This window comes from Phragmites australis, chromosome 11 (genome assembly GCF_958298935.1).
Source record: "Phragmites australis chromosome 11, lpPhrAust1.1, whole genome shotgun sequence".
NCBI classification, from domain to species: Eukaryota; Viridiplantae; Streptophyta; class Magnoliopsida; order Poales; family Poaceae; genus Phragmites; species Phragmites australis.
Window position 1 is genome coordinate 1,880,030 of NC_084931.1, and position 20,568 is coordinate 1,900,597.

General features: G+C 42.9%; 2 protein-coding genes and 1 long non-coding RNA gene across 4 annotated transcripts; 1 reads left to right on the top strand and 2 right to left on the bottom strand.

Annotated features, from left to right (window-relative positions):
- Positions 1–249: 249 nt before the first annotated feature.
- Positions 250–7,285, bottom strand: LOC133884799 (protein AGENET DOMAIN (AGD)-CONTAINING P1-like). The gene is made up of 4 exons (XM_062324357.1): positions 6,737–7,285; positions 5,120–5,536; positions 887–1,303; positions 250–683 (listed from the first exon to the last, which is right to left on the bottom strand). The coding sequence occupies exons 1-4, from the start codon at positions 7,217–7,219 to the stop codon at positions 669–671; spliced, it is 1,332 nt and encodes a 443-aa protein (XP_062180341.1). The 5' UTR covers positions 7,220–7,285; the 3' UTR covers positions 250–668.
- A 1,475-nt stretch (positions 7,286–8,760) lies between these two features.
- Positions 8,761–15,226, bottom strand: LOC133885215 (protein EMBRYO SAC DEVELOPMENT ARREST 30-like). Of its 2 annotated transcripts, none has more exons than XM_062324890.1 (11): positions 14,991–15,226; positions 13,488–13,668; positions 13,240–13,324; positions 12,333–12,400; positions 12,168–12,256; positions 11,812–12,055; positions 11,606–11,718; positions 11,103–11,193; positions 10,865–10,993; positions 9,983–10,536; positions 8,761–9,606 (listed from the first exon to the last, which is right to left on the bottom strand). In XM_062324890.1, exons 2-11 carry the CDS (start codon positions 13,638–13,640, stop codon positions 9,168–9,170), a joined length of 1,965 nt encoding a protein of 654 aa, XP_062180874.1. In that variant the 5' UTR covers positions 13,641–13,668; positions 14,991–15,226; the 3' UTR covers positions 8,761–9,167. The 2 variants fall into 2 exon arrangements, with proteins under 2 accessions (XP_062180874.1, XP_062180873.1); XM_062324889.1 differs by having other exon boundaries at positions 13,488–13,671.
- Positions 15,227–18,463: 3,237 nt separating this feature from the next.
- On the top strand, positions 18,464–20,202 carry LOC133885464 (uncharacterized). The gene is made up of 3 exons (XR_009903227.1): positions 18,464–18,703; positions 19,069–19,178; positions 19,282–20,202. It is a non-coding gene; the product is annotated as an uncharacterized LOC133885464 (long non-coding RNA).
- Positions 20,203–20,568: the final 366 nt, after the last annotated feature.

Sequence of the window (20,568 nt, forward strand, 5' to 3'; positions counted from 1 at the left end):
CTACTAGTAGTACATAAAGTTGCAGAAGGGAAAGGACCTCCTCACCATGAAGCGAAAGGTGACTGATGAGAGAGCCTGCCCTCAAATCTGGCAACGGCATTACTCGGCCATGTTCTCTCCCCAGTCCGTATAAAATTCACTGTTCTAAGGACCTCTCGAAGATTAGGTGGTCCAGATTCAATCAAGGCCCGTTCTTGAATTCACCATGAGACTTGGCAGAGGATGCAATGAAAATTTAACAGTTGGCGGTACAGCAAACGTGGTTCATGTTCGATTCGAGTCACTTTCAGTTAAAAAATTTAAATCACATGGATGCTGAAGCAATGTACTGCAAGCATAGCTCAAGAGAAGATACTCGCTGGACCATGAAAAAGGGTTCCCTTACCCTAACAATTCGCATTCTAGTTCCCAAAAGCCAGGTCTTTACTTTTGACATTTGCAGAATGCGCTTACCCGGAGACAATGAAGATATACCATCGGCAAGCATTCAGCTGCGTGGCTGATGGAGTTGCAAGCTCACAATGATCATCAACCAACTTGTTGACCTTGCTATGCACATGACATGAGACAACTACGATGCAGAAGGACAAAACGTGATAAGTTAGTGAGGCCATTCTTTGGGCATTACCCCAAGCTCTTATACCAAATGTGCGCATGGTTCTTCAGCCTCACATCTCCAATGCCTGCAAAGGGTCATAAATTGCCTAGGAACATTTGCATCAGAGAGAAATATGTCATAGTGATCTATGGCAACTGAGTTAAAAAGCAAACAGGAACATAGGAGTAGACATCCCAGCTATAGTAGCAGCCAAGACCAAAATACTTATGATCGCATCCTTAGGAACTGTAATCAAAGATGCAGGGAAAATGGCTAAGAGAAGTGTACCGGAGAAGCCCGCATCCACCTTCCACCCATCCAGTCGCAATGGAACCTCAGCTGTCCATGCTCGAATTCCATCTCTTCCTTCCAAGGCCTGAAGTAGACCATGTACCTCTGATCACCAAGAACCTTGGATACCACACCAACCCACCATCCATCATTCCAAAAGGCATCAACCTCATCAAGTAACTTGAATCCGTTGATGACAGGGATACGTGGAGGAGAGGGTCTGATGTGCCGCACTTCTACAGCTTCTGTCAAGGGTTTGTTCTCATCATCGGCCTTCAGTGTATCATACTCCACGAGAAACTTGCTGCCAACAGATTTAAGAACAGTTGCCTCAAACCAAGCTCCACGTAAACCTTCTTCATCACTGCTGATTTCAACCTTGATGCCTTGTGTAAATTTTGCTTTCAATATGTTCTGATTAAAAAAACAACCAAAGGGCATAAAAAGGCAAATTGGTTAGGTGCATGAGCAATTAAAAGGCACGACACAGAGCAGCACATCATCAGCATTATGAGCTTGTAACTCATCTTGCAGTTTCAGAACATACAGGGAAACAGATACATTCTAAATTTGCCAACCTAAGAGGAACATCCTAAGATACCTTTCGAATACTTAGAACAGAGTAAAAGAACAACTATTCAGTTCTGCACTTCCGCTGCTGTTTTAATTTTCAACAAGTTATAGCTCACAAGTTTGAACTCAAACATGACCATTTTTACAAGCAATCCATGTAACTGCCATGAATATGGCTCATAACATCTTTTCTCCTTTTATTTTTGTTCTGGCAATCAGCTATATCAACTGCTGGCAGCTGGCCCTGCTGATAATTAAAACAGCATGCCCACATTGATACCTGAGTAAAGATAATCATACGTTTGTATATGGTAGATGATAATTTTTCAATCCTTCTCCAGGCACAACCTGAGCATCACTAATGGGGTGATTGATAGTACTGCAGATCTTTTCAGCAGTTAACAAGAGCTACCTCCCCCCCACCCCCCAACAAAAAAAAGGCTAAAAGAATAATGGAGAGCAGCTGACATTGCCATAGGGTGGAAACAATTGTGGAGTATGTTCTTTAGTTAACATTTCAGTTAACAATGGACATCACAGAATTTGACGTCTCGCCAGATGGCGAGACACTTAGATGGCATCAAGCTAGCAGGTTGAAGCGCAAGGAAACTACACATCATGGAAGGCTAAACAGCTAACGCTATTCTTACATCAATCGGAATGTGCATTCCGACAGTCTTTCCTACAGTTCGGTAATGTAACATTTGTAGGCTGATGATGAAAGGCGTATTTGAAATCACAAAACCTCCAGAACCAACAATCTTAATTGGTGATAGTGATTGGCCACAAATAGACTATACACAAGGTGCTCCCCATTCTCCATAAACCAAGAACCCTTGAGACAATGTATAAGTTGTTGACTCTGAACAAAGTACTTTGAGTAATGGGAGACTACTGGAGTGTTATTTTGGCAAGGACAGCCAAAAGAGTGGTATTTTAGCAAGGAGCAACTCTCATAAAGGTATGAAAGCGATTCTCTATAAAAAATGCAGAGAATTTGCTTGGTTCCTAGCTCACTGAAAGTGCTTGGTAGTTTTGATATTAGGCGCTAAATGATATAGACATCCAGGGGAAACCTTCAAAGTGGTTGATTGATCATGTGAAGGAAATAACAGCAGAGCATTAAATGCTCTTAATATTGTTAGGAATATAGAGTCCTTGCCCTCAAGGGCTACTATTGAATACAGGTTGTTATTCCTAACATGGTATCACAACTAGGTTTTACCTGAGCGCCGCAACTCGTCCAAAATCTAGATCTACTTTTCTTTCGTCGGCTTCTCTTCCCTCCCAACGGCTCCTCTTCCCAATCCCTCAATTCGACACTATCTCAGGCCGTGGTGGTATTGTTCCCCCCGATCCACCTCTTGTTTTCCTGCGTCAATCCCACTCACACGGCTGGACGCCCGCGCTTGGCGCCCGCCTCACTTGGCCGCCCACCCATGAGCTTCCTCAGCCACCCCACCTAACGTCACGTGGTTGTCCGCCCCGTCCGGATCCGTCAACCCCCGCACAACTGGCGACTGGGAGGCACATGTCTCCCAGGGGAGCCGCCTCATCAGGCACTTCCACGACGAGGAGCGTGCCGCGCTCGCCCATGACCACGTTGTTGTCTTCCTCGATGTGCCGCTCACCCACGACTGCATCAACTTCCTGCCATCATTCAGCGCCATGGAGCTCCTCTTCCTACGGTGGCGCTGCACGAAGGAGTTTGTGCTTCGTGCGGTGTTCTCGGTGCCGCTCCCCGTGTGCTGCCTCGTGGCGCTTCTCGTCGCCTTCCTCCGCCACTGAGCTGCTAGTGCCCCGCCTGCACGTCTCCTTTAGATCTAGTAGTACATTCAGTAGCGAGAGTCTCTACTAGTATTATCAATGCTGGTATTTTAGTGGGTGGTGGTGGTTAGGTCATGGAGGCATTGTTTTGGTCTGACAGGCGGATGGATCTGCGGGTCTGAGAGGGTTATTGTGGGTTTCTTGTGAGGATTTTGAGTTTCATTTGCATCTAGTTTTAGCGTTTTTTCCATTGCGTCCACATCTAAATCTAGTCTCTCTTTGAGTTCGTCTATACCGTGTGAGTCGACATATTTCTCCGTCCATTAGTCGACTTCTTTCCTGTCGTTATTGATGCAACTTAGCCGTCTAGATATTTCCGTAGCATTACTGGCAACTTTTTTGTTGTCTTGCTATTCGTCATTGCTTTGTTTGCAATTCTTGATCTAGAGCGTTCTTGTGTCATCTGATCTTTCCGTAGCTCTAGTGACAATTTTGTTTGTCATCTTGCTACTCATCGCCGCATTGTTGTGATTCTTGATCAAGGGCATTCTTTGTTGTTATCATCACGACTCTACTCATGTGCTTTGTATAGCACTTCTTCGGCATTCGAAGGGATTACAAGACTCCATTCTACGACGGCTTTGAAGAGACAGTTTTTTTGGATGTATTAGTCTAAGTTTATTTCTTAGTGTCATCTCTTTCTAATGCAACGTTATTGTATATGCCTTGCATTTGAGGGGGGGGGGGGGGGGGTTAGGAATATAGAGTCCTAGCCCCCTAGAGGCTATTATTGAATACAAGTTGTTATTCCTAGCAAATATTACAAATTTTCTAGATACGTGGAGGGACAAGAACCAGAGAATGCTTCAGAATGGAGAAAAAAAAACCATTGTGATCAACTTGGTGACCATAAGGCACATGACATTAGATTCCAAGAACTATATGTTAGAAATTACATTATAGAACATAATCATCATGTTATGGTCCCATCTATATTGAAACGGGATTTAGATTATCTGAACTTTGAACTTTATGCCTGGTGCGCATTCTTCTCCCTTCTAATATGTTTTTATTCAAAAAAAAATGAAAGAAGCAAGCCCATAATTAGTAGCAAATTAGGCTCTGACTTAGCAGGGCAAGTGAATTTGTAGAATGCTAAGGATGCAGACTTGTCAGCCGTCCATTATTTGCTGAGTTTAAATAGAAATAAGTCAAACAAAGAAAATAGGATGCAATCAACATATTCTTGCAACATTAATACCTAATCTAGAGATCCAAACAACAGATACATTCTAACAAGCTATCTTTGGTTATTCTAATTGCAGACACCATGTAACTTCACTGCAGTATCAAGTAATGAAGCTGCATTTCCAAGGAACAAGGGAAGGAGGAAACAAAGTGAGCTGCATCTGTGTCACTGAAGCAGATACCGTGGCAGTGGGATACCCAAAAACTAAGAACTTCGCCAGACAAACAATAGATGACTGTATGGAACTCTATGAGATATATTTTAAGTTCTTAACAAAGTCACATTCAAAGGAAATTGTGCAACTGGCTACAGATAGAGCAGAAGCTTTAAGGTTGTAATATCTAAATCCATTTTAAAATGTCCAAAAATAGCATCTACATCACCAATTGCACAAAGTTTGCATGTACCAATACTGCAAATATCATTATCAATCATTACTTAAAAACATCTAGCTACATTGCAGTCAATAGTCAAAACTCCCATGTCAATAAAAAATATAAATTTCATAGGTCACATTTGTAATTTGTTACAATAAGAGCAGAAAAATCCAGGAAGCATGCACACAAGGTGCACAAAATTCAAGTTTAACAAATATTTGAAAGAAATATAGATTCTTGGGAGATTTGTGCAGAGTTGCAGACCTGTGATTCTTGTGTCCATTGACCATCAACCCAGTCATATCGAAGCCTCAGTAACTTCTGCTCCATCTGAACCTCCTTTTCTGAATGTGCCGACTTAAATGTATATCTTAATTCCGGATGAACATCAGTAATCACACCTAGCCACCAGCCATCACCTTGGAATGCTTCAACCTCATCATTGATGCAGAAACTTATAGCTGATGCATGTGGCGGGCAAGGCCTGACGTGCTTCACATTGACAATCTCCTCGGACAATGCAGTACCATCACTCTTTGAAACAGTGTACTCCACTAAGAGGTTGTTCTTCCAGATAGTCTTCGCCACAACAGCAGGTAACCAAGCAACAACAGAATTATCTTCCAACTTGGCAACTTCGATTTGTGTTCCTTTTGTGTACGGCATTGTCTTGGGTATCTCCTAGTAGGCAAAAAACAGTAAATTAGCAATCAACAAACAGATACTGAAGCCTATATATTTAATATTAGCAATCAAAGAAGGAAATTGAATTAGTGTAAATGTTCAAACCAACAATGCAATATTGCAATGCACCTAAAACACTATTAGGAAGTCCAACGGCATCTATCTCTAACATATCTACCATCTAGCTGAAATAGAAACTCCTTCAAATATTTATATTTTTAACAGAAGGCATTTGTAATATCATCAGGAATTAAGGCATCACTACGTCTCCAATAGTTTTGAGCATGTCGACTTGATTTGAGGCTCAGACACTGGGGAGGGGGGGGGGGCAAACAAGTACAGAGAACTAAAAACTTCATGAATATCAAGGATCAACTGCTTTCCTGGTTCACATCGACTAGGACTCTAGAATCACTTCATTCCAGCATGATCCATATCTGACTGTAACATATTCAGCACATCCAAGTAGCTTGATCTGCCAATTCTAAGCCAACTTTTCTATGACAAACAGCCTGCAAGCCCTCCCGAAGCTTTTTTTTTCTCTAGAATACGCAGGAGAGCTGCGCATCTTTGTATTAAGACGGAAAAAAGTTCAAGAGTAACACAACACCCTAAAATAGGTCTAAATGTTTTACATGTGCGGGAGATATTACAAGAGGAGAAACAACTAGAGCTCATCTAGCCGGCGTGGTTAGACGATCGACCCGTAGCTACACAAATGAGCTTGTAGGATGGATAGATGGACAGCCTCGGCGTTGCACCATCAGTTGACCTCCTCCCGAAGCCCTGAATAACTTAATTAAAAAAAAAATCTGTTAACTAGCAATCTTCCAGCCAGCAGGCCACAAGCACACTGCCTCGCAAGTTCCACTTCTTGCAAACGTCCTCACCCGTCTAACTCCTCAATTACTCAAGCTAATATAGAAAGAGATCCATCAGATACTACAATAAGTAACAACGCATATTGCATAGGCCATAGCACTCATCTGTATCCGTTGCAGGATCGACATCTCCCCACTCTATCAATCTCCAGTCTCCAACCAGCAAGTGTCCGGAACCATAATCCCTCACTCGCCGGCCACCATTGAACAAAATGGGCTCGCCGTTTCTAACCCTAATCACGAAATCATCTAGAATGGAAGAAAAGAACGGAACTTTTTCACAGATCAGTAGCTTATTAGAACTTGGAACCCGTACCGTGCTATCGGGAGACCGCCACTCGCCGTCGACCCACTCGAGGTGGGGCCGGATGCCGGCGGCGTCGAATTCCACGACCTCCCTCGTCTCCGGGAAGCACACCGCGACCTTCCCGGTCCCGTCCGCGCCGCCGAGGGCGACCCCGAGCCACCACGCGTCGTCGAGGAGCGCGTCCACGGCGGCGTGCTCCGCGGGTGGCTCGCCCGAAGCGGGAGCCCGGAGCGGCGGCGGGCGCGGGCGGACGTTCCGCGCGGGCACGGTCTCCCGGAGCGGACGGTCGGAGCCCTCGGAGTCGACGAGGGCGTCGTAGTCGACGGTGTAGCTGCGGGGCTTGGGGTTGGACCGCACGACGACGGCGGCGAAGTGGACCCCGCGCAGGCCGGGCTCGTCGGGGAGCACCTCAACGGGGTCGCCGGGGTTGAACCCATCCGCCGCCTCCGGCAGCGGCGGCGGCGAGCGGCGGCGGGATCGCGGCGTCCGCATCGGCGGAGCGTTGGTGGCAGCACTGGAGTGGAGCGGGGACCGACTGGAGTGGACTGCACGAGACGAGGGCACAGGACAGGGTTCCGAGCGAAGCGCTGCTCGCTGTGCATTCTATCCGCCGTCCGATCGGACCGGTGGACGGCCCGGATCACTGCGTTATTCCTACTTTCTTGACCATCAATTGGACTTTCAAAAAAATTATGCGGCAGCCAGCAGTGTTTTTTTTAAGAAAAGGAGCAAAATTAGCTACAAAACATTCCATTCGGTTGGCATTTGTTCATGCTCGTCGCACGATTGTTATATATGAAGCAGTTAAATTTATCTAGGACTAGCAATCACGCACGTGTTATATACATGTGAAAAACAATAATATTGCCTAAGAGGCTAGTGGAGGGAATTGATTGTAGCGTAAGAGTAAGAGGTGTTTCGAAATTGATACAGTTTTTCGAATTAGTGTGTATATTGATTGAGATTTTTAAATTAGTTACTTATTAATTTGACGGGTAGAGAAGGAAGGGAGAAAAGGAGGTAGATGAACAATTTTAATTGTGGATCGTTTAGTTGTGTAAAATATACAATAGAGATCATTTAATTCTATCATAACTTGTTTATTATATAGAAATATAAATTCTAAAGTTAGTATATATGTTTGGACGAAACATAATTTTGCAGTGCGTTTGAGAAGGAAACGCCAACCAAGTTGTCATGTTGGCCAATTTTTCTCTAAAAAATGAGCAGATTTGATGTGATTTGCACAAACGCAACTAGCTGGATTGCACTAGTTACACTTAGGGTGGGCAAATAATTAAAAACCGAGGAAGAAACTAGAACCGAACTGAATCAAAAGAACTGTTTTTGTGTTCTCTTTATTTTTTGGTTTTCTCTTCGGTTTCTAAAATGTTACTAACTAATTTTCAATTTGTAATTTTGTTTTCAACTTTTAAAACCCGAATTAATATACATCTATATAAAATACCTCTTTATCTAACCTAATAAACCTAAAGTAATAGCTATACCCTTATCTCTTTAACCCTCACTGCCCCCATTCCTCTGCCTCTCGTCCGCACGCTCTTGCTCTCTTGCTTCTCACCTACGCAGCAAACCCTCCGCTCGTCCTTTTGAAGGTTTAAGTTAAAAACCAAAATCCAAAATAACCAAACCAAAATAAATAGGTTAATTAGGTTTGGTTTCTTATATTTCTTAGGATAAATCGGTTTCTAGTTTTAAAAAAACCAAAACTTTTATAAACCGTAAAAATTGATTGCTGACCCCCTAGTTACACTCTATTTTGCGATTCACAGTGCAAGTCCTAAGGAAATGCCAAAACCATAGGCGAACTAAACTCTCGCGGCCATCGACCAAGAACAGATCTTTTATGCCAGAATCACAGACCATGTACCAGACTCACCATTTTTTATCCAAGCAATGTTTATGACTGTTAACTGGGTTCGCACGGCATCGCAATGCACAATGCACAAGAAGAACAGGTACCCAAAATCTGAAACAATCAGCTTCATACACTCGCACACGCTGCAATCAAGGAAACAAAACTGTCCTGTATTTTACGATGCACATGAATAAGCCAGAAGCTAGCATGATTCACTCGAAGATGCTAGAGATCAAATCACCGAAAAAATAGTGTGTTTCCCTTTTTAATAGACATTTGTACATAAACAATTTCTTTGGGCTGCACCCACAAAAATGAGCGAGACATGAAGGGGGAAAAGAACCAAGTGTTAGTTTCCGTATCGAGGTCTACCGAGGATAATCCAGGCAAGCTCCTGGCATCGACGATCTTGTCGTCCCTGCAACATGTAGGATGCCTGTGTTGCTGCAAGATGATGCCTGCTGGTCCAGTAGATCATTTCAGTGTATGCTTCAATTGCTCGAGTAACCAGGAGCTCATAGCGGTTAAAAGGTGTGCCACACATCCATGCTCCACATTTTTCTAATCATCTGGATCCATTTCTTCGTCTTGCTCCGAAGATTTATTTGTGTCACTTCTGTCAGATTCCTGCTGTGTGTCCGGGCTGGAGTCATCTTCAGGCAACTCACCCTCGTAGTCCTCGTTTTGAGGTTCATTATTCTTGGCAGACGTCATAGCCAGGCTGCGCGCCATCCAATCAGGGCACTCTTCCTCACCTCCAAATATGAGTCTGCCATGGTTATCTTTGACTGGTTGAACAGCCAGTGACTTTGTCGTTCTGCAAGAGCACTCTGGCAGCGGGTGGGCGAGAAATGATACAGGTTTTAACAACATAGCTGCTGATACGACGCCTTCCACACCTGCACTCTTATTGAGGTGCTCACGTGCAGCAATTGTCCAATTCCGCGGTGGGTGGTACCGACGATCACTAACGTTTTCGAACAGAGCAGCAACAATCTTTCTGTTGAATAAAGAAAAGGAGAAACGGTCGTCATGCAAAATTATATAACATTAACTAATCTATATAAACTGGTGCTATAGCTGTCAAAAGATGATTATGAATGCTACCCATGATATAATACCAAACACTCAAGTAACCTTGATGGTCTTGCAACTTTCGTAGCTTTGTGTTTGATCCAAGTTTAATGGTTATCCACCTGCACCCCGAAGACTACTTTACTACCACAAACACTGGTAACTAGTTTTCCTAAGTAGTTTACTTGATAATAAATGCATTTTTAGCGACTAATGCATTTTTAGCGACTAAAGATAGAGAAAGAACAAGTCTTTTAAGCTGTACACAGTCTATAATTATAACAACAATAATGGCTTTATACCTGTCAGGCCTATAGGTTATACTGGATGGAGTTTGGTACAACCGGTGCCCCATGATCAAACTTGAATAGTCCGGCCAACCACTCCCATCATTGTGAAATCCAGGGAAGAATGCATCAGCTTCAACAGAAACAAGATAATCAAGTGCATCCCAGATCAACCGGTGCGCTTGCCTCCTAAATTCAATGGGTGAAGCATCTGGTTCTGTGTCATTCTCACCGATCCAACCATACCAGCCTTCCTTCTCATGGGCATAGAATGGTCTTGCAGGAGGTGGGGGCAGCGGCCTTGGACGAGGCCCAGCTCTCTTCCATTCTTCAATGAGTTCTTTCTCGCTTTTGGGAGGTGGAGGATGAGGCATATCCGAGGCAAGGGGACCTTCTGGCCCAACTAAATCAGATAGCTCCCTCTGACTACATAATGAAGTGCGATCAACTAGGTTAGCATACATAGCTCGTAGAGGAATAAGCATTCTCTGCCCACCAAAAGTCTCAGAACCAGCCAAGAATATGATCGTGGTTGGCGGATAACCTAATGCTTGAAGTAGAAGTCCAACCTGGAAATACAGGATTGTTTACACCACAGCATTAGCAAACATAATGAATCAATAAGCATTTATGGCAAATCAGGCACACTATTACACAGATTTGTAACTTCATAGAAGGAATTATATTTTCAAAGAGCGCCATTTGGTATAGAATATTGGTAGGGCCAAAATTATAGTGCAAAGCATGGCCAAAGACTAGAAAAAAATTGGTCACGTCAAAGAAGTCTTTCTAGTTTTTGGTTCGTCTTTCTAGTTACAGTTCAGTCAAATTTAGTGATTAGATTTTGGATACAATTTTATTTTGAAAAGATTTAGATACTGTTATAAACAAGCTCACCTCTTCTGGCATGAGTGGACACGAACCACCCATCTTTCTGGACACTGAATCAACTGTTAGCTGTTCCTTTGCAGTTCCTCGTTTGATCATCTGGTTCCTTCTATACTGAATAAGTTCTGTATGAATATCCTAGAAACAAACAAATAAAAAAAGAGTCAAAGGAAAGTCAGTACACAGATATTGGACAGAAATCCATCCAGACTTGACAATGGAACATAACAATTCCAACTATACAAACCTGGAATAGTTCAGCGCAACCATGAAAAGCTAGAGTATCTCTTAGCAATCCTGGATGATGAGCCAGATAAGGACGGCCAGATGCTCGCAACCTATACAAATCATTCTGGAGTTACGAGAACAGAAAAGGCAGACTAAAAAGTCACTTTATGTCCTACTACAAAAAAAACAGTACAAATGAGCGAAGAAAAATAGCTTCAGCTCCTATAACTAGTGTATACTGAAAGGGCAACAATTTTACATAGTACTTAAAGTAATGTCTTTCTTAGTATTTACAAGGAAGGAAACTTGGATTATGGAATTTCCACTACTCCCACAGGAACCACGTAATGGAGCAGATGCAAACAAAGGGGGAAAAAGTGTACTCACAATTAGAACACAGTGGAAGCTACGCTGCACACGGAATGCTACTGATAAATCTATACATGAATAATCTCCCACCCCACCCCAAAAAAAAAGACGAAAAAAAGAAAAAGGAACAATGGCAAAGGTGGAAAACATCACCGTCCTACAATTTGGCTCCCAAGAGCCCGAATTTGGGGTCGGAACTTCAGAGCATGGAAAGCTACCCTACACCTAAGCCTCTGAAATTCCTCCAAGCTTGCAGGGAGAACTGACTGCAAAAAAAAACACGGAAGGTGAAGGCTCTAAGTTCACAATAGACTACAGAATGAAAAACAAAATAGAGTTAGCTTGGGCCTGGAGAATACCTGGAGACATTTACCTCCATTAACAATTATCCCAATAACTTTTGATTCTACAAGTCTGGGCAAGACTCTTGTGATGTAGTATTCTGGAGTGGCAGAATTCCTAGGAGATACTGTGGGAAATTTGATCTTTTTTCTAGCCTCCCTAAGATCCTTTGGCAAGCCATGCACAATAGCCACATCATTGGAAAGTGCAGCTATGAAATGCTCTTCATCATATAGATAAGAAAAGCTTTTGAACTTTGGACTGCATGGTCAGAAGAGAGGAAAAGCTAGGTTTAGAGGTTGAACAGAAAACTAGGTAAAAAGAAATAGAGAAACCACCAAAATGATATGAGAATGAGGAAGGAGATGGCGACCTGATGCCTTTTGCACGAGTTGTTGCTTGTATCTCTGGAATAACCAGAGTGGCATTTAAGAGCCTAGCAACGGCAACAAGATCACAGATCTAACAAAGGAGAAACATGTCATGATCCTGTAAAATAATAACCAAGTAAAAGGATACGTTACACAAGAAAACTTACTGAAGACTGTATCTTCTCAAAGCCACCGTATATCTTTGCATAAATAAAACCGTTATGCTTACTAGGAGCTGTAATAAGGTGAATCAAGCAAATTTCATCAATGTTTTAGTTTATGAGTTTCAATCCGAACAAAAAAACTGCAAATAATTTCCTAAAATGGGTTGACATGTATCCAACATTGGCATGCTTATATTTGGAAGGCTCATACTGAATATACAAATCATAGCATTTCAAGTGATCTAACACTTTATCAAATGTTAGAAACTCTGTAGTAATTATAGTCAAAGTTCAAGGAGCCAAATTAAGAAAGTTCAAGGTCAACAACACAATACTGTGATTTTAGTGATGGAAAAGCAGAGAAAAGATAAAGCATCAATCTGAATGAATACCAGGATAAGATAAACTATGTGAAATAAAATAATCAAGTATTGGGATCCCATTCAATGTCTCAAAATGATAAGTTACTCAATGCGAGTAAGGGTGCACATGGGTGCATTTGTACACGTCAAAATTATCTCAAAAAAAAATCATAGACATCAAGCATGAACGAATATGCAAATATGAAAAAAAAAGTTGATCATTTGTGAATACCACAAAAAAGGTAGAGGCATGGACTAATATTGCAAATATATGTGCACAAACCAGGCAAAATGCACAAATCAACATGAGTTTACACACTTTTTTTTGTTTGTTGTAAATGTGCATATTCTAGCATAGCTCTATATGTATAGATCTTTTGAGATTTTTTTTTGAAGGTGCAGAAGTGTACTTCAAAAAGGAAGGCAAATGCTACATGCATTTTTTATTTTCCCTGCAATGCCTATTTAAGTAACCAATCAACTAGTTTAATAAAAGTTTTCAAAAAGAAAATGCTAACATAATAGGTGCAAGTTGAGAAACAAGTTACCAGCATAGGGTTTTCTAGGTTTTGAAAAAGGATGTAGGTGATCAAGTGTACTCAATGGACCCCACAATCTTCGTGGTCGAGGCCTCTGCCAAAATTGTGAGGGAGAAAAGAAGATGTTAGGACCTATTTGATTCTTGCAATGAAAATATATGTCCAACGTAACCTCGATAAACATATATTCCTTCATTATACAAAACTAAGAGAGCTCAAGAAATGATACTGCAACATAGTCAGGACTTCCAACTTACCGGTCCAAATGGAAGGACATCATCCATATGCATGCTGTATTTTGTGATACCCCCAGCAGAATAATTTGCAAGAAAAAGGTGCACAAGCAGCGATAGCATCGACAGCACAATGCCGATGGCTGTGGCCAACTTAAATTTGCTTTTGAGGAGCATTTTATTTCATTACTCTAAGATCCAAATCCTGCTGAAAAGAATAAATTCAACCCTTAGACATATCCACAGAGCTATACCAGACACCCACCAATATACAAGTAAAACAACAAAGCACGGCTGCGCCGCTTTAAGCACATATATATAGTCAAAAAAGGGTACATATTTAAGCTGAGGCATATCAACCTATGCCATCTCTGTTGCATATTCATGTGGGATATATCCAAGACCAGCCATGCACAGACTATAATTAAGCTATAAAGCTAGTTGCTAAAAATGCAACTACGTTTATCCTAAACCTACAGGTGTAGAAATGACTACTACACTGCAGCAAAGGACTAGCTTTTCCAAGCACATCAATATAAAAGCTAAACAAAGGATCTATGACTATGAGCACAAATCTTCACTGCAGAACACATTTCGACACTGGACTTGGTTCACAACTGCAAAACACTAAAAGAGATGCAATGCAATATAAAATCCACAAGCCATCACACTCACATCACAGCGAGGAAACAAGCCACAGGACAACAGGCGACTGCTCAACCACACTAAACATCATCAATCTGACAATGCCACAACACAGCCCTGCGAACAAAGTCAACCCACCCAAGGCCGCAGACATGCGAGCATCCCCACCTGGCCAATGCCCGCATGGCCGCATGTGGCTGCATCATGGCCTCACACAAACAGCAAAAGACGGCAGCAGCAGCAGCAGCAGCGTGTTCATAACAATCTACCGAGATGCCATGGGCAAGCTTGGATCCAGGTTCCAATAAGCTTATGGTTAAGTGTCGAAGCGGGAGACGAGGACTCGGGTTTGGATCAACTCGGTCTCAGTGTAGCTTGCCAATGTGCTAAATGTACTGGAAGCCCAGTCTCTGCATAATACGCCATAACACAATAAGCCTGAGTTGCTCTGAATGGACTCGGTGAGTTAGGCTACACTGACATTGAATCTCACTGATCCCAACATGCTCAGTGTGCCAGGCTACTGTATCAATGCTGCTATTTGGCTAGAACAAGATATCACAGGGAACAAATGGTGCTCTACTTAGCCCAGAAACCCCAGAAAACAACAACAACTGTGCATCAATCAATCTGTGCTCTACCAGTTAAACTCCTAGAACGCCAAAAGCAGCAGTACACCACTCCAATTGCCCTTTCCTCTACCCACACAGCTCCACCCCCTAAGCCACGGATACCAACACCAGCACAGCAAATGCAGGGGCCGACCTAGCGTGGGGCACTCCAAAAAAACCGAGAGATTACTGGCCTCATTACTCCGCCACTGCAGCGCACAAATCAAATCGCAACAGACCGGACGGATCCCGGGAAGGAGGGTTTCCTTACCGAGAAGAGGAGGAGCGAATCCACGCACGCCCGGGTGGGTGGAGCGGATCCCCGCCCCCACGGCGGCCCTGAGGGAGCGGCGAGGGGAGGGAGTGAGGCGGAGGCGCGGCGCCTGATCTGGATGGAGGCGGGCGTGATCGGCGCGGAGGGCGGTGGGTGGGGTGGAGTGGAGCGGAGAGGCTACGAGCGTCGGGGAAGGAGCGACGGCGGCATGGTCGGTCTGGTCCGCCTACTTGGTCGGATCGCACCGCGTATGAAAAGGTGGCTCCAGGTCCGGTCCAGACTGTCTGGCATGGCTACACTGTATGTCTCACCACCGTCTCTCACATTCTCGGCCTCGTCTCGGGAGGAAAGGCCCCACCGGACGGGTTGTTGGACGAAACTCCCTTAACCTCCTTAGACTTCGGTATTTCACCGGAATCTTACACTCTCGACCTCGTCTGGGAAGGAGGAGGTCCCATCGGGCGGGTCATCGAACGAGACTCCCCTAACCTCCTTAGACTTCAGCATTTCACCAGAATCTCTCTCGCCGGACGACGAGGTGTGGGATCTCTTCATCGATGAGCCGAAGGCCAAGAAATTCCGGACGAGCTTGGAGGAGGAAGAGGATAACCTCGACGATAGCGATGACAACAACAACGCCCACAACAAGGACGACGGCGGTGGTGACGAGGACGACGATGAACGTCCGTGGGTTGGGTTGAGTATCATCTCAGCCTCGTGTAGTCGACGCGCGTGTTAGCTTTTTTGCGTGGTTTAGGATTTTGCGCACTATCGTATGTATGATGGTAGTTTTTAGTGTAATTATTATAATATAAATTTTATTAATATGATAATTACTAATACTAGTCTCATTTATTTATCACTACTAGTACTTAAATTTTATTAATATGATAATTACTAATACTAGTCTCATTTATGTATCACTACTAGTACTTAATTTTTTTATTTGTCCTGGATTAAGTATCACATCCAGTTCGTAATTAGAATCGACGATGATAAGTATACAAATTGAATGGGATAAGATCAAGAACCAGCAACGATAGTTTGCATCACTATGTTATGAAGCGGCAATCATATGTACAATCAATACCAATTTAAAAACTAATAGTGATGTTAATTTTGAATCGACAATAATGGTCTTTTTTATAGTAGTAGATTCACATAGGTTTCATGTGAAGTATCATGTTTTTCATCCAAAGCCAAGTTACAAGATGTTTCAACACAATTTCATCTAGGTTTCAGAATCTCTGACTTTCTGACAGAGTTGGAATGACTAAAATTGGATATACCAGATCCTCTCTATTTTATTTTATACTGTTAGGGTTGATTTCGCAAACAATATCATCTAATTTTGTTTTGGTCCTTTTAACATTTTGTCCATTGAATTTTCGCATTCCGAACTAACATGCACCTTCAAACTTGTGCCTGGAACTATCGCACCTTCTCGGGTTTGGTTGGTTGGACCAACTAACTTGGAGACGACGGTGACGCCTACGCCGAAGATCGATTGCTTGATGAGTTGGCTATGAATAAATCTCATTTGGTTTTCATTTGACGAGCAATATTGTTACTAAGGCGCAGGTTGTACCCATCCACGAAAATCATTGAAAACCTATTTCCTGACTTCTATGATCGTCGGCCATCGTGTTGTTGTTGGGAGATCGTGGGTCTTCAACGAGGAAGATCAAAATGTTCAACGCATTCATCATCTCAAGAATTTGATGGTAACAAGTTGCTCATCTAGGATCTACAATGTCATAGTTAGGCACTCATGTACTTGTTTAAATTATTGTTAACATAAATTAGGGGATTTTTCCAAAAAAAAAAAGGCAACCCACCTAACGCCTGAGATTGATCTTTGTATCCATGATTGATTATTATGAATGAATAAATCATACGTTCTTCTGAAAGAAACTACTACATGCCTAAGCCGACTTGACAAGCCGACCCCAGCCAGCACCCATCAATCACCTAAAGGTCCCAATGGCCATGGAATGTCATCATCTACATCAATGGGGCTTTGAATTTCACTACCACGCATCACATGGCACTCAGCACAACACAGCACATCAGTGTGGCCAGGCCAGCAGCCATGTTCAGAAAATGCATGGTTGTAAGCAGCTAGCTGGACTTGCATGGAGTTTTTCAGCAGACAGGTGCAGGGAGACTGAGTCTGGGAGTGCACAGACATCTCTCTCATGCATGCTTCACACACTGAATAAATCTGGCTGCTTGATTTGGTAATGGATGACTGATGTATATGCCATTCATGCATAGTTATTGCACTACTCCCCTACTGCCTCTGTGTGAAGCTAGCTGTGCTGACCAGTGATTCAGGACTGCATCATGCTGCTTGGAACCAATGCCAAGAGAGATAAGGATACGTATCATCTTGAGTCTTTTTAATGAGTGTTTATTTTAAGAAATCACCTCATCTAGAGGGGAGCAGTCCATCATGGGATAATCCCATGACACTATTTCTCATATCTATTTTGCACATGTGCATAGCCGAGCGAAGTAGTTCGAATGTGTGGCGGGTGGGTGAAAGGCTTCGGACGAAAGTCTATCCTGGCTTGCTGCTGGTGCCGAGAATGGCGACGTCCTCCGACGCCGTTCCTCTCCTTTGAGATATTGTTGCGGTGCCTCCCACCACTCATGGGGGACTATTTGGGTGAAAACCCAAGTCTGGTCTCCTAGATGGATGACAGCGGTGTTTCCTCTAATTAACCAAACGCCCCCATTACTTTCGCCTTGCAAGAAAAACAAAAACCACAATTTTAATTGACATAGGTTATATATCCCCCCCCCCCCCCACCTCTACTCATCATCCTAGCTACAATGTGTGTAGTCAACAATATTTGCAAGAAAGTTTACCAGGTATGGCTGCGACATGTCTGATACTCTGATCCCCACTCCTGAATCGACGGTATCTCGAAGACCACAGGCATGCTCTCCCATTCCCCATGAGCAGAAAGAGAGGGCATGCATGAGTAGTTATCTAGCTCCCGCATGGGGACTTGGCATGAAGACGACGACGCCTTCTTCGTTCTCTATCGCGCTTGAAATTGCGAGCTCCTCCACGTGCATGGCAGCAGATGGCTTCAGAGTTTGGAGCACTCCCAGTTCGAGCATTATCCTATCCAGGTTTCAGCTCTCATGGGAGTCCGTGAGCTGACATATACATACGTAGATCGAGGTCCCAGTGCCTGATCTTAATTTGATGCAAATTATTAAATTACAGCACACTTTGGGAGGTACGTACGTATAGGCCTTGGGGGATTCCATGATTCATGTCCACACACGGACACACCTGAGTAGGATTTGTTTTTCCCTCTTCATACTAACTTTCTTTAGCTATATATCGCAGTTACCTTAATATTTATACCTGATATGATCCAAATATAATTTATAAATTAATGTATATTTTAAACAAAATGAAAACAAAAGGAGAGAAAATGGACAGAGATTCTCCGCTGAAAGCCAGACTAAAAGGAATGGGACCTGGGAGCCACTTGTCCCTTCCTTCCTCCCAGTTCAAGGAGGCCCTCTCTATATCAAGAATCTCAACTCATCAGATATGCCACTACTCTCTACTGCATCCAAGTGAGCGCAGCAGCGAACGGAGGGTGAGGTTCGGTGGAGCCTTCATTCTGCACTCCACTATACTCAAACTGCTACTCCAGAAGTGCTAGTCCTCAACTCAAGAGCAGGTGATCTACTCTCTATTTTCTCCTGTATATGTTCCTGCTCATCTCAAAAACTTGTTCTTTCAATCCAGCGCTTCTATCTTCGCATACTTTCTCTTTCTCTCTAGCTAGTCTCTCCCAGTTGCAAGTTTTCTTGAGAGAAGCCTGTGAGCAAGCTATTTATTTACTTTGTGCGTCGTACTTAACTCAGTATCTTTTTAGAAAAATTGTACAATTCAGTATTTCAGTGGAGTTGGATTTGTTATTCATCCAGATGTTACAATTAGTTACAACAGATGTATGTCTCCCAGATCTTCCCTAACTAATCATTCGTTGCCTTTTCATGCTTTGATGACCACATTTATCTCATCTCCTTATCTCTTTCTCAGTTTCTCAGTATATATAGATCTTTCTGATTCCAAGTTAGCTGCCCAACATGGCAAAGGATGACCATGTGGATGATGAAAACCCTAGATCTCACTCTGCTAAAAACATCAGCGTAAGTTATTACCATATTTCTTATGAGAAGGAAAGAGAATATGTAAGTCCATGCAGTGCGTGTTTTTATCTCACTTAATATTGCTTTTCACACATTTTTACAGGATATCAACAGGGAAGAAATTTTCAGCATGTTCTTAGTCCATGGTCATGAAACTGCGGTGTTCAACTCCCAAACAGGCGAAGTTGTCCCTTCAAATATGCGATTGCAAGTAGAAGATATTGTAGCCACGCTTTACTAGTTCATGCTCCGGTGCTACCCCGACTGAGCTTTTCATTTCATAAAACCTCTCCTCTTTAATTATGCCATATATTTGTTTTCTGGTTCCTCATGCCAGAATTAACGTTCTTGACCTTGTAAGGCCTATTCTTGACCTTGTAAGGCCCCGTCTCTTTGTCCGACTCATCCTCACCCTTCTTACCCATTTCTTTCTTGCTACCCGCAAAACCAATCTCTCGATCACCGTGTTTGCGGATCTCCAACAACCACCTGTTCCCTGCTCCCGTCTATCCCTCCTGAGCTATCTCATCAATGTTTTGATGCATAATAAATGTTGGACTTATGTAATTCCACGATCGAGTTCTACTTTTGGGACTACGTTTAATTTTTTTTAGTAAATTGCACTTTGCCCCATATAAAGGTGCCATGGTTTTTAAAAAAACCCATAAAAAGTATGTTGTGCCACTAACCCATACAAACATGCCATGTCGTAGCACTTTGCCCACCCTTAGCTTTAATGCCCCCTCAAACTATCTTCCTACTTGATCGCACGAGATCATGCTTGAAAAAAAATAATACAAAATCCAAGTCTTACCAGCCATCTAGCATTATACACAAAAAAACACAGCATAAATCAGACAGTATCAATTTTGCATGATCATGCAAATATTTGAAGTCTTCCCACATTTAGCCAGAATGATAACACCAATACGGCAATAAACTAGTTGCCTTGAGGAGGATCATGCCCTGATCTAGCACTAAGAAAACTAAAACAATTGGACGAGGACTTTGAGGAGGATTAGGAATAAAGGTGGGGTAAAGTGAAACAATTTAGCGAACGAGCACAGAGCTCGGCGTCAAGTCACAAAGATGTGATCCAACTTACTCGGGTTCAGTTCCCGGGTGCCGCACATTCCTAACTTGGTCTCCAATATAGGCCCGAGGTAAGGGGCCCGATGTTAAAAAATGTTGAAACAATTTGGAATGTTTATGGGTAAGGTGACGCATCCCTAATTTAGTCTCCGATATAGGCCCGAGGTAAGGGGCCCCGATGTTAAAAAATATTGAAACAATTGGAATGTTTATGGGTAAGGTGACACAACATGTTTCATATGGGGTTTTCTGATACAACGACACATTTATACGGGGCAAACTGAAATTCACTCTTTTC

Coding starts and splice junctions, on each gene's coding strand:
- LOC133884799 (XM_062324357.1), bottom strand. CDS start 7,219: ATGCGGACGCCGCGATCCCGCCGCCGCTCGCCGCCGCCGCTGCCGGAG. Junction 5,537..6,736: donor GGCGGTCTCCCGATAGCACG/GTACGGGTTCCA, acceptor TTTGCCTACTAG/GAGATACCCAAGACAATGCC. Junction 1,304..5,119: donor AATGGACACAAGAATCACAG/GTCTGCAACTCT, acceptor TTTTTTAATCAG/AACATATTGAAAGCAAAATT.
- LOC133885215 (XM_062324890.1), bottom strand. CDS start 13,640: ATGCTCCTCAAAAGCAAATTTAAGTTGGCCACAGCCATCGGCATTGTG. Junction 12,401..13,239: donor ACCTAGAAAACCCTATGCTG/GTAACTTGTTTC, acceptor ACCTTATTACAG/CTCCTAGTAAGCATAACGGT. Junction 12,257..12,332: donor TTGAGAAGATACAGTCTTCA/GTAAGTTTTCTT, acceptor CTCCTTTGTTAG/ATCTGTGATCTTGTTGCCGT.